General features: G+C 36.2%; 1 protein-coding gene across 2 annotated transcripts in view; it reads left to right on the top strand.

Moving 5' to 3' along the window:
• Window positions 1-9,896, top strand: part of LOC149784934 (nuclear pore membrane glycoprotein 210-like) — a 260,195-nt gene extending 250,299 nt beyond the window's left edge. For both annotated transcript variants that reach the window (XM_089978566.1, XM_089978565.1), the window contains 2 exons: window positions 1,312-1,407; window positions 4,467-9,896. In XM_089978566.1, the coding sequence (XP_089834692.1) occupies window positions 1,312-1,407; window positions 4,467-4,627 (257 nt within the window). In that variant the 3' untranslated portion in view covers window positions 4,628-9,896. The remainder of the gene's footprint in view (window positions 1-1,311; window positions 1,408-4,466) is intronic.
• The last annotated feature ends 9,581 nt before the right edge of the window (window positions 9,897-19,477 follow it).

Genomic DNA, 19,477 nt, shown 5'->3' with positions numbered 1-19,477 from the left:
GTTGGTGTCTGGATGCATATCTGGGCAAGGAATCTCCTCATGTCAAAATTAGGTTACTTGGACATAATTTTCAGAAGTAAGGGACTTTTGTATTTTCAGGGTTTAGTTATTTACATATTTAATATCTTGGACTCTATTCACTGAACTGATGTATGTGCATCTTAAGGAGAGTAACTCTGCTATAGCAGAACTAGATCACAGTGAACTATTTTTTAGGCTCATGTGATATTTTGTATTTTCCATTATCTTTTTTGTTTGTCACATTCGCTGTATTTTAAACCCTATTACACATCTAATAAAATTTTGTTTCAAAGCACAGTGTTGAAATTTCACATGTATCTGAACTAGTCATGTAATGCAGTAATATTTCATTCCTCCACATAGTGGCTCAGTCATTAGCTTAGACTCTTTAACCAGAGAGCAAAAGCATTTTTTTCCAAGACCAGCCTGGGGCACCTCACATGATCTTTCTTTGCAGGTCTCTTAACCCCATCTACCTGGGCATCAGTCTTTCTTTGCAGGTCTCTTAACCCCATCTACCTGGGCATCAATCTTTCTTTGCAGGTCTCTTAACCCCATCTACCTGGGCATCAATCTTTCTTTGCAGGTCTCTTAACCCCATCTACCTGGGCATCAATCTTTCTTTGCAGTTCTCTTAACCCCATCTACCTGGGCATCAATCTTTCTTTGCAGGTCTCTTAACCCCATCTACCTGGGCATCAATCTTTCTTTGCAGGTCTCTTAACCCCATCTACCTGGGCATCAGTCTTTCTTTGCAGGTCTCTTAACCCCATCTACCTGGGCATCAATCTTTCTTTGCAGGTCTCTTAACCCCATCTACCTGGGCATCAATCTTTCTTTGCAGGTCTCTTAACCCCATCTACCTGGGCATCAATCTTTCTTTGCAGGTCTCTTAACCCCATCTACCTGGGCATCAATCTTTCTTTGCAGGTCTCTTAACCCCATCTACCTGGGCATCAGTCCTCCATATTAGTCTTTGTATTGTAGCTGCTGTAGATGTGTTGGTGAGGGGATTCATGTTTAGAATTTAAACCTTGATATGTTACACCTTGCCATTGGTATGGGCATATAGAATGACCCTTACCTGTTTGACCATCCATCACACCTTGGGGCATATAGAATGACCCTTACCTGTTTGACCATCCATCACACCTTGGTTAAGGTTTATATTTAGGTCAGCTCAGGCTATGTGGGGGTGCCCATGTTCCATGAATACATTTTTAGTGTTTGTCTTACATATTTCCTGCTCTTGCTTGACTGATGTAACATATTCGACTTTTCTTTGGACAGGTTACCACAAAGTATATGGTCCTCAGTACACGGCAGCAGCCAACAACAGTGGCTTTATGTCACCTGCCGGGGCAGCTCCCGTCCAGTATGCATCAGGTAATAGCAAAGGGACAGACTTAGATTTGTTGTTGTTTACTGACCTGCAGTTCCTTTGGCTTCCTGTCTCTCTTTCCTGTTCAGGCCAGCTGAGTTGTACAGGAGTGATGACCTCCCAGATGTAATGGTGAAGTATGTAACTAGCCCCTCCCACCAGCTCAAATTCAAGGCTGTGAAAGAGGCCATGAAGAGTCATATATCTATAAATAGTTTCTGTACTATCACGTGCTTTAAGATTTAATCACAAAGTCAGTGAGACCAAAATCACGATACTTGACAGAGGATGTGTCAAAGGTCAAGGTCACTGACTAAAGAGGAAAAGTGGTTTCTGTATAATAATGCTAGACATATACCAAAGTTTGTGCTTATCTTGCACTTGTGATAAGGAAGAAGCCGAGTGATTTCAGGGTCAGGGTTATTGTGACTGAAAGAAGCAAAAAGGTTTCCTCACAATAAAGTAAGTGCTACATCACATGCATGGACCATGCTTTGTGGTTAGCTTGCACTTATGATTTTGGGGTCAAAAGGTGAATGATAACCAATAGAACAATGATTTCTGCACAGTAAAATTAGTTCTATATCAAAGAACTGGACCAGACTTTGTGGATTACTTGTATTTAGTGTGAGCAAAAATTGTATCAATTTGGAGGTCAGAATGTGAAAGGTCAAGGTAACTGTGACTTAATGAAAAGAACATGACTTCTACACAAACATGTCAGTTTTTGACCATATTCCTTCACAAAACATTGTGAATGACTTGCAGTTTGATAAGAAGGAAGCATATTTGGGGGTCAAAAAGTCATGGTCACTGACTTTATGAAGAAAAATATTTTTTTTTTTTTTTTTTGCATAATAAATTTAGTTCCAAACCAAGCTTGTGGAGGGCATGCATTTGCATCGTGGACAAGGCCTATTCATTTTGTGGTCCTTTTTAGTGGTTGAAAATGTTGACAGTAGATATGATTTTGTTTGTCCAAAGAAATTAACTATTTTAAGTTCCATAAAATTTTGAAATCAGATGCTACTCCAATGGTCTATTAGAAAAAAGGCAGGAGGTGCAAGCTTAAATCCAATATCCCAAAGAAGACTGAGAAATCAGTTTAAATATGAAAATGCTAGCTTTAAAATGATTATTTTAATGTACTATGAATCAACTTTTTTGGGTGTGTAAATTTTATTGGTTTTGCAAAAATTAACAGTTTCATTTGTACTTATATTCATGGCCTAGGGCAGGGGTTGTATTACTATCATAGACAGTAAAGTCATGGCCTGGGACAGGGGTTGTATTATTTTCATTGTAAATTCATGGCTTGGGACAGGGGTTGTATTATTTTCATAGACAATAAATTCATGACTTGGGATGGGGTTTGTATTACTTTCATAAACAAAAAATTTATGGTTTGGGACAGGGGTTGTATGACTCTTTCATAGGCAGTAAATTCATGGTTTAGGTCAGGGGTTGTATTTCATAGTTAGTAAATTCATGGCTTGGGAGAAGAGTTATATTACTTCCATTGACAGTAAATTCATAGCTGAGGACACAGGTTGTATTACTAGAGACAGTAAATTCATAGCTGAGGACACAGGTTGTATTACTAGAGACAGTAAATTCATGGCTTGGGAGAAGAGTTATATTACTTCCATTGACAGTAAATTCATAGCCGAGGACACAGGTTGTATTACTAGAGACAGTAAATTCATAGCTGAGGACACAGGTTGTATTACTAGAGACAGTAAATTCATAGCTGAGGACACAGGTTGCATTACTAGAGACAGTAAATTCATAGCTGAGGACACAGGTTGTATTACTAGAGACAGTAAATTCATGGCTTGGGAGAAGAGTTATATTACTTCCATTGACAGTAAATTCATAGCTGAGGACACAGGTTGTATTACTAGAGACAGTAAATTCATGGCTTGGGACAGGTGTTGTATTACTTTAATAGGCGGTAAATTCATGGCTTGGGACAGGTGTTCTATTACTTTCATAGACACATTGGGGAACAAATCATGCTGATTACATTTGGTTCCCATGATTCATTTTATCCAATGCACAAATTTCTTTGTTTTATATTCAACAGAAATGTTTATCAAATCATCATATTTATGTATTTTGTCCATGATTTCAGTTGATAAATATTTAGGTAGACATAGTGGTTGCATGCAAGCAAATTTCTGCTGATCTGTATTTATTGAGAGCAAAGTATGGGGCATCTTCACTAGCCAAGGTTCTGATGTGATAACCTATCTACACCGTGGCATATCGTGCAGATATTTCTGTGCTTCAGGTCTGTGAATTTCACTGGATGCAGCTGCAAGCCACCACATCCAATCAAAATTAAGTTGTTCAAATTTGAACACTGTTCCTACATGATCGAGACAAGAGGAGCATACAACTTTAATGGACTGATAAATAAGCAATTTTCCACTGCCGGTCTGTGTTTGCACAAGTACCTTTCATTCAAATATACCTGTAAGGGCTTCCCTCTTGTACATAGTCATTCTTTCAATGTTAAGCTTACTAAGTGTCCTTTTTAGGTCAATTTCCTCTACCATTTTCGACTTATGTACAATGCATCATGCTTTTGGTTTGTTGGCAGTACATACTAAGGGAGGCAACTCATGAAGTCCAATAGATGTCGCTAGGACAAAGCACCAATATATCTATTCGATCCACCAAGGTGTAGATATGATTATCATATTGGAACCTTGGCTAGCGAAGATGGATATGGGGTGGTTTATTTAGAATCTTATGACAGATTTCAGTTGAATTGATTCGTAGAGGAATATAGCAAATTGATCCATTGATTAGCCATGAAGGAAATTTCTAGAACTTGAAAGTTCATTAACAACTGCAAGTCTTATTGAAATGCAAACAGAAATGTCTGCTCCGGATGAGACAGTAAAAAAAGGATCAGATGGTCTGAACACAAACAAAAATAAAAGTACAAAAATCAATCATTATTCAAAGGTGTTGTTAGTACAGGTGAGTCTTGAAATAAACGATATATATGTTTTAGTTGAAAATTGCCTCCAATTTTTTGTGTTGTTCATTTCAGGTACCACTCCACCATCTTATATACCTTACAGCCCATACAGCCCTTACAATCCTCAGTCCCCAAAAACTCCAGTGTTGTGGTCAACAAGAAACTACAGCCCCACTGATGGAAATTCTCCAACAAGGCGACGCTCTCCTATACACAGGATCAGCCCATCTTGAATGGGAAAAAGAGGAAATTTAAAAAAACAAATGAAATGTTATATCCACATTGCATAGCTTGCATATCAAACCAACACATGCCTACACATTTGCAACCAAGCAAAGCATTCATTGAAGCACCTTTGCTTGTTCAACTGTCCAAATATTGGAATTGTATGTGCATTGTCAGTGCAGGTATTTTGCTGTGTTGAAAAACTCCTTTTAGAAGATTTTTGGCATGTAATTTATATACTTAGTACAATAAAACCTGTCTTGAAAGACCATTTGTATTGAGAGACCATGTCTTCAGAGTACAGATTGGTTGATTTTATGTATTATGACCTGTGACAAGAGACCATTTGGTTGAGGGAGTGGCGTTTCAAGACAGGTCCTACTGCAATTAATAATATGTGCACAAATGTTGTGTTGGCTGTACCCAAAAACTGGCATTTCCTGTGCTGTTTTAGTACATATGATTTATATACTATATAATTAATCATGTGTGAAGAATGATCTTTCACAATATCTGTTGGCTGTACTCAGGCTGTGGAATTTCATGTGCTGTTTTAGCACATATGCTTTATATACTTTGTAATTAATTGTATATGAAGAACAATCCTTGACAGTTGCTATGTCAGCTGTACTCAAACAGGGAAATTTTGTGTGCTTTTTGAGTGTTAATCTCATAAATCAACCCCCAAACCTGTTTTAGTACTGATGGATAGTTTGGTTCTGATCTCACCTCTTCATAAAACCACGCACTCTTTTGCTATGTGTACAGAATATTTCTGGATGAAATCCTATATTTGCAAATCTACTTGAAATAATAGAACCTTACCTCCTGTTCTCATTTCGAATTTCATGAAGTTTTCACAAATAGGATTTGATTAACAAATATTCTGTGCATATCATGAAAATACTCCATCAGCCAACCATTAACACAGAAGCAGCTATAAATATCACTAAGCACCTAAAATGTACACTGTGTTGCAGACAGATTTGTCATCAATTGCATGATTTTATGATGAGGTAAGATCATACCCAAAAACCATCCATCAGCATCCTTACAGGTTTGTGGGAGATTTATTGGACTATTAAAGTACATAATGTGTAAAGGTTTGATGGTGCACCCAGAAATACTTTAAATCCACAGGCTATAATCCTCCAGCAGGCATTTGCACACAGCCAAACGTGCATGACTCCTGAATTAAGACATTGCCAGTGTAACTGTAACCATAGCAAATTCATTGATGCAATACAGTCAGATATCATTACTGCAAGATTCACATATCTGGCAGTTGTGTATACTCATTATGGGGATCATAAAAGTATGTGCAAAAATCATTTAGAGTTTGATTTTTCTGTCTGACAGCCTTAGTAATCCAACACTTTAATTAATTATAAGTGTCACTTTATACAGATCACCTGCATTTAGATGTCATCATGGGATCTTGCCAGAAGTGGACATTATAGAAAGATGGCTTTTATATAGAGGGTCACCAAACCAAGCCATCCGATAGAAAATAGAGGCTGAAAGGAGAGCAAGACAGTATTATTAAGAATTCTTCATTAAGAAAATAGGCTAAATGTATGGGTTTTTTTTCTTCAAATTTATAATTGTAACTAAAATAAAATAAATTTTGAAGTCTTATTGGAGACAAGATGCAAGAATATGTGCCATCTTCACTGCAGTGTAAAGAAGCTATATGAATTTAAAAAATATTGATGGAGCTGAGTGACTGTAACCATTATGAACAGATTATCTTCATGTGGAGGTGACTGCAGATACAGATTTTTAACTCTAAACTGCAGTATCAAACATTCAAATTTTTTAAAGATGTTTTGATGATGTTTTAACTGCTACTGGACACATCTGTCATATTTATCTTTGTGGAATATGCCTATTCACAGCATAAACCTAGATATGCTGTCACATAATACTCTGGCAGAACAGGGTCTGATTACATCATCATTGTTTCTGCACACAGTTGTCTAATTCATCTATGTGAAATACACAAATATCTGTACACAGCACAACCCAAGATATGCTCTCACATGATGCCACAAAAGAACAGGGTCTGCTCAATTTCCTTTAAATCATAAGTGTACAACAGATGGTGTACTTGAGATTTATGGATCAACTTTGTGAATCGTGTATCAAACACAATGTTTTGAATCGTGTATCAAACAATGTTTTGAATAAATTTAGTTGATTAAGTTAGAAAAATATAGGCAGGTTGATATTCTTGAATATTAACAGGTTTTTGTTGTTTATTTTGTAATTAAGTCTTAAAGAAATGGAAAAAGATCGTGAGCAAAGACAGGTTTTCTAGTGCCTACATAAATATACTTAACATAAAATGTACAGTATTGAAACCACAACAATAAAGATTGTGTTAAATAAGTTGTAAATATATTCATGTACCATGCATGCTTATGCTTAGGGCTATTCCAGTAAACTATGCATGAACCCAGGGAAGGCACTTTTAATGTTGAATAGTCACCCATGGATGCAATTTATAATTTTGTATTGTTTTCATATGAACTCTTTGGGTAATCTGAGTGCTGTAGCATATATGTTTTAGAAAAATGTGCCTTCCTTGGGTACCATGTATGTTCAAATGGAATAGCCCTGGTATCATTTTAAATAAATTTTGACTGGTATTTTTAATTACGCTTGAATGTATATACTCTATATACTCAATTATAAGTTGAGTCCAATTGCATTATGCACGAGCAGATCTAGGTCTGTGCAGTTTGTTACAAGTAATCAGTAGAACAAACAACATAGACCCTGATCTACAGGTGCATTATGCAATGGCAGATCAAGATCTTTGTTTCTTGCGGTTTGCTTTGACTTATAAGTGAGTACATATGGTATCTAAGTAATAAGATATGCAAGTTTGAACAATCTCTGGTACTGTTTTGTTGATTAGTACTTACTGTAAGTCATAGTTGTGCAGTTTGTTCGTGCTTAGAAATGTTTTCAACTGTATGATCTCATGTGACAAACTACGGTGGTCCTTCACAGCAGTTGATATTTATATTACAGATGTTCAAATGGAACTTGTACATGTTATGTACACTTTTTTGGGACTACCTAAAAGGTGCACAGCAAGCACATTGATGTATTGAAAACTTTTTTTGTTAGAATAACATGTTAGAACTTCAGAGTGGTGTAGGTTCCAAATTTGGGTCTTAACAGAACTGATGTACATAGGTAACACTGGAATCCCCTGCAGTAGAATATGCTGGTGGCCTAAAAGTCTTTGTTAATTTGTGCACAATACCAAACTGGAACAGGGTAATCAAAATAAAAAACAAACACAGCCAGATATAATTGCATACAATTGTAATTACAGTGGTATTATCAATAATTACAGTGGTATTATCAATAACTAAATTAACCTTTTAAAGTAAAAATAAATGTCATTGAGAGGAAAAGTCACAGAGAAATTGTGTGTTCTTCTTGTCACAAAGTGAGAGCCACTTGGGAAATGTTTAATTTGCTGATCAAGTATAATTAAAGACTTGGAACAATCTGATCAAAGGTGTTCTGTAGTCCAGGCATACATAATTAACTGACAATCAATGATCAATGGAGACTAAACAGCTGATAAAAGTAAACCAACTACAAGCATAGGTGTGAGTAGAATCGAGGGGAGTTAGTTTGCCTTGAATCAGAACCTTGTGTTCACAAGACACACGTAAAATCACCTTTCATCACATCTCTCATCATTCCATCACCAATACTGATTTCATTTGTTAGCACGGCATAAATTCTTCATGAGACATTTTGTTGATTTATTTGTGCCACAGTTGGCATATTTTATAGGTATATAATCTCATGGCTTAACTTATATAAAATCTCAACATAAAGAGTACAAAAGAACAGAAACATGCGGCCAGCCTACAAAGGTTGTTCACTTGATTAATTATAACAATACTACCACCATTATAAGCACAAATCAAACATATATGAAGATCAATGCATTGCACTGTTGTTTTGTTCAGATGCTCAACTTCTAGCATTGTCGAGGTAGCTAACCACAGCCAACCAATCAGTTTTTAAGGTGCATTTATATATGTGATCTTTTACTAATACTGCTACCCATAACTTTGTAACATAGTATATTGAGATGGTCATATTGTTAAGAGTTGGTTAATTCAAGTTAGATCCTCCACAAAAAATGACTTCCAGATCATACCTAATTATTTTTTACTTTAATTTTAAAAGAAGTTAGATCTGTGTAGTTCTGCAATTTCAAGATTATTTACATGGAAAAAGTTTGATCAACTTGGAGACTCGGTTGACACAATGTTTATTTAGCTCTTTTGTCCAAAACTCAAATTTCATAATAATGTTTTCAGTGACAAATTCCGCTCTTTTAAGTGTGAATTATTTAGTTAGGTTGGACTGAATTTAATTAAAAAGTATTATTACATACATCCAGATATATTGAAATATCAACATTTAATAACAAATATAAAAAAATAGTGGACAGTTTTAGAATATTGCCAAAATTATGAGTGAATTATAAGCTGAATATAGGTCTTGATTTGTTGCTTTCACAAGATAAATGATCAGGACTAAGTAAAATAGATCAAAAGATTTTTCATTGAAATTATTTATATTTTGTAAAGAAGTCACATTGGGCATTTGAAATGTGATGTTTACTTTAGATATTCCTTGGACTTGTAATATTTAGATAATTCATGTTCTCTCTTTCTGATTTTCCATTTTTTTTTCTTTCTCTGCACTCAATCTTAATTATATTCCACAATGATAACATTTTATATAATAGAGCTTGGATTGTATGCCTTATGTGTACGGCCTGTGTATGATTTTTTTCCAGTTCAGTTTAGCAACATTGAGCTTTACTACCTGGCTGTAATTAGTGTAACAGTATATGTACATAGTATTTAATTAGTACCTTGCCTTAGGCAACAGTTGTAGCATTTTTTAGTTTTCTTACTTTTGATGAAAAATGCATGGATAAAATGAGACATGGTGTCCGAAGAATTTAATGTTAGCAGTAAAGTTATTTAGCCATATTTAGAAGTATTCATGCTTGAAGTTATCTTGTTATATGTAGATTGTTCATTCAGCTGGAGTAAAACTGTGTTGATCATAAATCATAGAGAATTGAGTGAGTAAAGTGCAACTGTGTATAAATCATAAATCAGCGAGATTGAGAGAATGAAGTAAGCTTAATTTTGTTTATTCCACTATTTTCAACAACAGTTTCACTTAAATGATGGATCGATGGAAATAAACATTAAATCCATTTTCCTGTGATCAGTTCATTATCCTTTCTTTAGTTGTCAGTAATACTAACATGTAAACTCGGCATGTCTCTCTCACCTTGCTTATCTTAGTATTGATTTAAGGTGGCGAGTAAAGCTGGAAACTACTGGATACATGTGCATTAAAACAAAATAAAAGGTTGCTAAAAAATTCTTTTAAAAAGGGTTCATATAATAATCACATGGCAAAAAATATTTTGTTACAGTAATGAAGTTGAATTATCCAATCTCTGAGCTTTATTGATCATTAGGAATTTATTCATAAGAAAATGGGGTTCTCTGCATTACCTATGATTTTATTTTTTGGTGCATCTTTGAATTAACAGTTTGGAGCATCCAAAAAGTCATGGAAACTGGTACCACACCAAAAAAATGGAACCATGATAGTCAGAGTACATTTCCAATTGTTAAACATATCATATGACTTTTAATATTCAATTAAAGTATCGTAACATTTTTATTATTCCTCCTTTTTTTGTGCCCTTAAACATGTCAGATGTTCATTAAATTTTGTATTAATAGACATACAATTATCAGACCGAGCTAATCCAGTTGCACATTTCTAAAATTTTACTGTAATTCACTTCCCCAAATGAATGATTACCACAAAAAATCTGTCTCCCAATGGATCTGGATGCCCAACATTTCACTGTATGGCCAACATTACTAAAAATAAAAAAAGCCTTCAAATGACCTTTCCAAAACTGCTCAACAGAATTTGACCAGCCTTAAAGTATTCAACAAATGATGTTGATATGCCATAAAATATGGATGAAGATACAAAGAGCAACCTTGAAAAATTTGTTTTCATAACCTATACCGTCAGCATCATTTGAAGAAATTTCTACATAGAGTATCTTCCTAACCCAGATTTCTTAGTCCAGTGCTCTTGCATTTCGCCATTAGATACATATCAGCCAAGCGAATGATGTCTGATCCACATGTGTCTCTTGCTTTGTACATTATAACATGATCCTCACCATTTATTTCAGTGAGCAAGTACACGTGCACTTTTTCATATTTTACATTTTGACAAAAATTAAAATTGAAAAATACTTATAAAGACTGTTATTTGTTGCCAACAGTGTCATTTTTACAGAGGGAGTGATGGTTTTCAGCTCACCTGGCCATGAGGCTTCATTCGTTGTACATCATATATTTTCAACTTTTAAAATCACATCTGACCAGCTTTAACCAAACCAGGCAAAGAGAATCCTGGCATAAAGGCCTTTCAAGATGGTTCAAATGATGCCGATTTGCCATCTTATGTGGATACTATCACTAAAATTAAAAGCTAACAAATCTTTTGATCAACTTCTCCAAAACTGCTTAACAAATTTCCATTGGAATTGACAGAAAAAACTGCTGACGTGAAGACCGTATAGATTTTTTGTAAATGATACCAATCTGTCATCAAATATGGATGTCATTACTAAGAGTATTATCTAAAAAAGAACAGTTATCCATCAGCAGTTGCTATTTTCATGATACCCTACAAGAAAACCCCAACCAGATTTTAAACAGTGATATTGCTTTATGATCAAATGTGGCCACCATTGCTAAAATAGAAAAACCTTTAAACAACTTTGCCAAACTGCTGACAAGAATTTTATCAAATTGGCAAAAAGCATCCTTGCAAGAAGACCTTTATTGTAAAAATGAATCCATCCTATAACAGATAAGCCACCATTACTAAAGATATAAAATGCATTTTGAAGACATATCTGTCAATACTGCTGATTAGAATTTGATAGAATGCATCCTGAGACTTACTGTGTTGGTACAAATGATGCCAATCCAATAACAAATCTGACTCGTGTTACTAAAACTAAAAACCTTTAAATGACTTCTCCAAATCCACTGAATAGATGTAACCAAACTTGACTGAAAGCATCCTTGCATGATGGCCTGTCAGCTTTTACAAATGGAACTGTCATCAAATATGGTCATTGTTAAAAAATAAATAACACTAGAAAGACATTTAAACATCTCCAAAACCACTGAATAGAATTTGAACATATGATCATGATACAGCGTTCTGATTTGAAAATCTTTCATGTTTATACAAATGATGCAAATCTGTCTATCAAATGTACTGCTGTTACTAAAACTCGACCTTCAGTAACTTCTAAATTATTACCTAATAGAACCTGTCTAAATTTGAGGCTGCCCTAGCTTGAATACCTTTCAGATCTATGCAAAAGATGATGTTCAACCATTGAATATGGCTACCATTACAAAAAGTATAAAAACATTTACACAATTTTATCTTAAAAAAATACTGAACAGAATTGGACCACCCTTGAAGCAATGAGCCCTTACAATCTTGAACAGATCGTGCTGAGATGAAAGAGAAACATTTATTTTTGTAATACATGGTATCATCAGTACAGGAGCACTTTCAACTGAAAACTTGTCTGACCCAAATTTTATAGCTAACGGCTCTTGCATTTGACTCTTAGGCAGATGTCAGCCAAGTAAGCAATCTTCAACCCATTTTGGGGCACTTTTTTGTTTCTTTTTTTAAGGCCTTTTCACAACAGTGGAAGGGCATGTAGTATTACACTTGTTTATCAATATGTAAATCCATCCAGAACTTGGTTACTTTTGCAGTGGGATAATTTCAGCCGTGGGATATTTGTGTTCCATTAACACATTTCTGGTTGTATTTATCTATCATATATTGATCAGAAACATACTTCTTTCAACCTGTGCATTCATACTTTTGTTGTTGTTCTAGGGTTTAACGCCATTTTTCAGCACAAGATAGGCTATACATGGCGGCCAGTATAACTGGTGGATGAAGAACCCTGAAAAACCCCGGGAAGAACCACCGACCCACGAGAAGCTACTGGCATGCTTTCTCACATACCCACGCTAGCCGAGCCTTGGACTCGAACCCACGCAGACAGAGGTGAGATGGCAGTGATCCGGAACGGTGAACGCTTTAGACAACTCGGCCACTCGGGGCCCCGCATTCATACTGAGAAAACTACCTAACGATATGTCTGGAATTGTAATTGTGTAGGTTTAAATTGTTGCCATTATAGATGAGTCATTGGACTAGTCTGCATTAGCAAATTGTGAGACTTTCAGACAAGTACAAAAATATTAATATTCTACTGTTCAACTTTTTGCTTGTCAGATAATGTGAGGTACATCAAGGCATGATGCAGACACCGCATTCAGCCAAACCTTGTATTCAGCTTAGAATCAGTAGGAAAGTTCAGGATTGATTATAAATATGATAGAACACCAATCCAGTAATGACTATATCTTACTGAATGTCATCTATTTGTTGGCTTGAATTGGTCAAGAACTTAATACAATGGTTCCTCACAATAACACCACAGTATGGTGCTGAAATGTTACACCGGTCATCATTTCTGGGATAACACAAGTCCTGAATCCCATAATTTGGATAACGCAGATCATGGATTCCATTTTTGGGACAACACATGTGATGGGTCTCATTTTGGGATAACAGGTTATGAATTCCATTTTTGGGATAACACAGGTTATGAATTCCATTTATGGGATAACACAGGTCGTGGATTCCATTTAGGATAACACAGGTCATGAATTCCATTTTGGGATAACAGGTGATGAATTCCATTTTTGGGATAACACAGGTCATGATTCCATTTTGGGGATAACACAGGTTATGGATTCCATTTTTGGGATAAATGTATTTTCGATATTGTACTTACTTCAGTATAGAAATGTCGTTAACTTGTAATACAACAGTATTATGGTTTCCCCTAACAGTAGTAGTGAAGGACCGATTCACCTTGCCAAAATGAAATCAGCCATACTACCATAATTGCAAGAATCAAAGTTCACAACTTTTTAATATGAAACCTACGGCTGCAGCATGGTAGCCCATGTCTTTTTAGCTGATTTGGACCTAAGACCAAGTGAGTTTTGTTATAGTGCTGCATTTTATATCAGTTCACCATCGTCTTTCAATCAACAATTGCTTGTTACTACTATGGAGTCCATATTTCTAATACATTTTCATTCAGATTTGGAATATGGACTTTTATCATCAAATTCTCAGACAAGTTTGATAATGAGTGAGATCCATGCATATTAATGAGGTGATCTTGCATCTGATTGGCTGTCCTTGTTACCACTCTGGAGGCCACATTTCTGATCTGATTTTTAGAACATTTGGAATATATACTTGTATCATCAAGATCTTGGGTAAGTTCATTTATTAGCAAGATTCACATTTGTTAATCATGTGATCTTGAATCTTATCAGTTGACCTTGTACCACTCTGGAGGCCGTATTTCTGATCAAACTTGGAACATATTCTATTATCATCAAGATTTCAGAAAACTTTAATAAACTTGTTGTTTTGGGTTTGACACCATTTCTTAGCGCAAGATAGGCTTTACATTGTGGCCAGTATAACTGGTGGAGAGGAAGAGCCCAGGAAAACCACAGTAAAAACCACCAAAGCATGGGAAGCTACTGGCAGCTTTCTCACATACCCACATCAGTCAAGCCTGAGACTTGAAACCAACCCAGACAGAGGTGAAGTGGCAGGGATTGGTAAAACCTGGTGCTTTAGATCACACTGACACCTGGGGCCCATATAATAAGCTGGTACTTTTAAAGATGGAAAATACCACAAACATGCGACAAAACTCCATCCACCCATTAGGGTGAACCAGAAGTTTTCAAAACACTGAACACCCCACACACATTTGCTCATTCATACTGCCCCTTCATTGTTTCTTGTTCACATGACTGTAATGTCTACATTGTGTATGTCAAATATTTGCCGTTGCCATGAGTTCAAAATTTAGTTGTGCATTTTTCTCTCTCAGGTATTGTTTTATTTTCCATCCTTGCATAATTATGGTCCTTTGACTCATCTTGATTCATATTGTTGTTCATTACAAATCACATTATATTGTTAATTGTGCTATTTTCATGTGGTAGAGCAGGTCACACACCACTTTCTATTGTCATATCACATGATCTTATTCAGATAGCTTTCTTTGATTTTTTTCCCCATTTTTTCATTAGCAATCATACCGACTGTTTTTTTCTTTTGTTGTTGTGAATTTAGTAGTCCCAAGCTTTAGTTTAAGCCTGGATGACTTGATTATATTGTAGTTGTTGTCTGCACTGAGCTTAGCATTGTTAACTTTGTTTCATTTACACATTGCGAAAATGCCCAAGTAAGATGACTTCTCACTCATTATAATAAAAGCATTAACATAGTCAATGCATTACCTTGTGTTTACTTTTAGTTGTACGGTAGGGTTTATATATAATTCCTGATAACTTTCCTTACAGGAACAATGTCTAAGCTAGTTGTGGGTATGTCTTTTCACAGGAAATCCCCAAGGGACACCCACACGCACACTTATCTTGCACTCACTGTGAGAGGACAGAAGGTTGTCCCTTCTACAGCCTAAGGTTGGACAAAGTCTTTGATCTTGCCAAGAGTAGATACACATATGAAGTGAACAAGAAGGTTCTTTCCTTGTATTTTCAGAATTTTCGGGGTTGTTGTTCTCCATGTCCCTTTGGTCTCTGAGGTTTACCCACATCTCTTGGGGATAATTTTCACCGTCTGAAGGGAGGTTATAAACAGGTGGAGAGTGAGTCGTAAACTACTGGTAGGGAGGAACGGCATCCTCCTTATTTTGTGAATGCAGAGAGCAAATCTGACCCTTCCGAGATTCAGGAGCAACACCCTCTCAATTCCACTAGGACAGATGGTGAGTCATGCCTTCCACTCTAAAAGGAACAGCATCCTCTTGTATCCAGAATGGCAGAGAGTGAGTTGTGCCATCCCAACTCCCTAGGTGACGGGGGAGTACCACCCTCTACTGCCCCACAGCTGAATGTAACTCGCATGACCCCGTAAGGGTGGAGCAGCATCCTTAAAGTGTCCAGGACACTGATGGCAGAGGGACTGAGACCCCCAGTTAGTGGAGAGCTCAGATCAAAGTCCAGCCGATGAGGGAAAGGGTCTTCCTATAGATCTGAGCCCCCTGCCGGGTCTTTGACAATCACTGAAGCCCCAGTTCATAGGATTGGGGCAAGTCCCCCACCCCATATCCAGACTGTCATTTCATCACGCCGGAGGACTGGGAATCAGCTTGCTGATTTCAGATTAATGAAGATGTTTATACCATCATCCCCCTTCCCTATTATCCCTCAAAATCTCGATGAGATTTGGGGTCTTTTACCACAAGGGAGCGATTGACCCATACCCTACATGCAGCCATGGCCTTGTGGACATTGGCTGCATGGCAGTGAGGTCACTGTTGCCGGCAGTGAACCTGCTTATGAAGATGGGTCTAAAAAGAGGTGTGTGTGTGTGTAATCTTCTTCCCCTAAAGGCTATAGATGGGTGGAGGTCGCCCTTACTCACCCGCTGAGTCCACTGCTAAGACAGTCCATTAACTCCGCTGGAGGAGTTGCCAGTTTAATTTCCGCTGGAGGAGTTACCAGTTCAGGTTCCTTTTCCCCTCTACGTATCATCCACAAAAGAGTCATTCGGTAACATAGTCCCACCTCCCAGAAGAGATAATGGGATGAAGATGTCCTCTCTATCCTTGTTGAGAACAAGATTTATACAGAACAGGTTAATGTTGTAATCCCCCCCCCCTTGGGATTCCTGCCCCCTCTCATCCTTCAGTTTAGGCGTCAGAGGAGGAAGAGAGCTGATATTTTGATAAAGTGGTAAATTACCCGTTTTCCAAACTTTCAGAATCTGGTGACTCTAAAATTCGTTCCATTTTGGAAAACTTTCTGGGGCAAAAAATTTCGTCAAGATCATTTGTTGTTTCCTCTTGCAGTTACAGTTAAGGGACTCGCAAGAATTTGCTGGATAGCGTAAGGGGTGGTCTGTCCCCCACCCACCCACCTCCATGTTGCAACCCTTTGTAGCATCTTGTAATGTATTAGGTCCATACCCGTTCCTGGCCCACCAAACTACTGACCTAGGATGCTGACTTGGCTCAAGTGGGCATTTCTATGGGGACCTGGACTCACCTTCCAGTTAAAACTCTAAAATCCTTAGACCAAAAGGCTGTCCCCAGTAACCGTAGCTTGCATGCCGACCTCCTTTCAGCAGCCTTGTTTAGCTTGAAAAAGGAGGAATTCTCATACTTGATAAAGCTGATCACGCAAACTTATCTCCGATACCAAAATTATGACATTGTCGACCACCTTGACAAACATGAAACGCTAGCAAATGTTATTTACAGTATTTATAATGGCATGTTCTGTCGCAAATACAAATTTTCATTATGTATTCGCAAGCGTAAAAATTTTTTTATCGTAGATGTACAATTGTCATGTAAGAATATAATACCAAGAGTTCTGAACTACAATATAAAATTGTTATTTATTATCAATTAATAATTTAATTATTTAGAAAAAACATTAAAGTTACAATAAATAAATAAACAATTTATACAATGTTGCCCGAGTGATTGAATTGAGTTTTATATTCTTTGTGATCCGTTAACATTTATCCTAACTAAAATACATCCTGTGCCAATGAACCGTGTGGTTGCCAGACCATGAAAGGATAGGAAAAGGAAAACAGTTTTTTTCAACTTGAAACAAGTGACAAATACATGCAATTTTTTTTTAATTTTAACGAAATCAACACTAATTAAGTGTGATGCAGGTTTCCAGTATTCCAAATTTATTTTTAAAACACCAAAACAAACAATCCAATGTAATAAAAAGACCACATAAAAACAGCAGGCATACACACACATTTTTGTTATTGCATGGAGTATTATGGCTGAAATAAGACGTGTTTCGAACATACGCATTCAATTAGCAGAAAATCGTATTTAAAGTTGTTCACAAGCAGAACGAAAATGTCATTATTTTAAAGCAGTTTTGTGTATTTATAAATAAAACATAATGAAAACAATGTATCATTTCCAGAGGAGACACTTTTCCACTCTGATTTTTGGTTTGGGAAATTTTACAAATAATCCGTGAATTCATTCAGGATAATGATAATCTGCATTGCATGTACCCCAAAAGAAATGGCAAACCATTTTTCTGACATATTTTCGGTGATTTTTCTACGTAAACTCAAAAATGCCTTTGCAGTGTAATACAAAAGTAATCAATCGTGGGCTTTTCTTAGTAAACAAATGTAACGGACATCAACGCTTAACTACTCAGTGAACTAGATGCTTATTATTTATGTGTCAATAATACTTAATACTTACATTGTCAGACTCGGTGAATTAGATGCTTATTTTTGATGTGTCAATAATACTTAATACTTACATTGTCAGACTCGGTGAATTAGATGCTTATTTTTGATGTGTCAATAATACTTAATACTTACATTGTCAGACTCGGTGAATTAGATGCTTATTTTTGATGTGTCAATAATACTTAATACTTACATTGTCAGACTCGGTGAATTAGATGCTTATTTTTGATGTGTCAATAATACTTAATACTTACATTGTCAGACTCGGTGAATTAGATGCTTATTTTTGATGTGTCAATAATACTTAATACTTACATTGTCAGACTCATTTTCATTTTCATGTAAAAACAATGTAAGATTCTACTTTTCCTCAATTATTAAAGAAAAACACTATTTTCTTCAAGTGTGATTTGAACTTACAATGTCCTAATCAGAAGTATAACGGTAACTGATTAGCACCCTTAAGAAATGAAAGAACATACTCAAAGTTGACAGGCTGGTGAAATAAGATGCGAGTGCATTCATTTACAATCCACAAATATTAAATAAAATATGAGAACTATGCCATTTTGAATTAATACTTGGTTAGAATCTTGGCTGGTTAGAATAAACAAGTATATGTACAAGCAGAAGAGAGGGCGAACAAACTCTAATTGACTCACTCTCTATTTCAATAAATACGCCTTCCTGGAAATCGCAACAACAAAAAGAAAAGGTTCGAAATGAACGTCCTTGGAAAATCGTAGCGAAGAAGGATTTACCAGTCGAGTGCCGAATAGGAGACTTCACCCTCTCTGCTGCTATTAATTAAAAATTGTATCAAGACCAATTCGGTATCTCGACCAATATAAGTTTATTGTTATGAAACCATGCGGGGATAACTGAGCCTGACTAAATAAATTTCTTAACTTAATTATATCCATATCACCGCTACACCAAGTCTGATGAATATTTCGTAGAGTATGTGTATCAACTCCGTTAAATACGGCTAAAATATTGCAATTATCCCTAATTACTTTAGGTATTTGTGTATACCGTTGAGTAACATCATTCACGTCTGTGATTTTATGCCCACCTCTAGAAAATATTCTAACTGGATTTGATTGCTTATCCAGCATTACATCATCATACAGAACTAAATTATTAATAAATCTATCAAGGTCATCTACAGATGGCGCTTCATTGATATCAGTAATAAACTCGATAACATCATCACCACGCTCATCTAACAACTTTGTGTTTCATTAAAGTCTTTAAGTACATCATAGCATCGTTGATCATCAACTGACGGTGCAACTAAGTACAACATATCCCATTTGAGCCACCTCATTATCAAATTAAGCAGC

This window comes from Sinohyriopsis cumingii, chromosome 13 (assembly GCF_028554795.1).
Source record: "Sinohyriopsis cumingii isolate HCF-2022 chromosome 13, ASM2855479v2, whole genome shotgun sequence".
Taxonomy (NCBI): Eukaryota; Metazoa; Mollusca; class Bivalvia; order Unionida; family Unionidae; genus Sinohyriopsis; species Sinohyriopsis cumingii.
The sequence above is the reverse complement of the archived record's forward strand: the minus strand, read 5'-3'. Positions and strand labels throughout refer to the sequence as shown.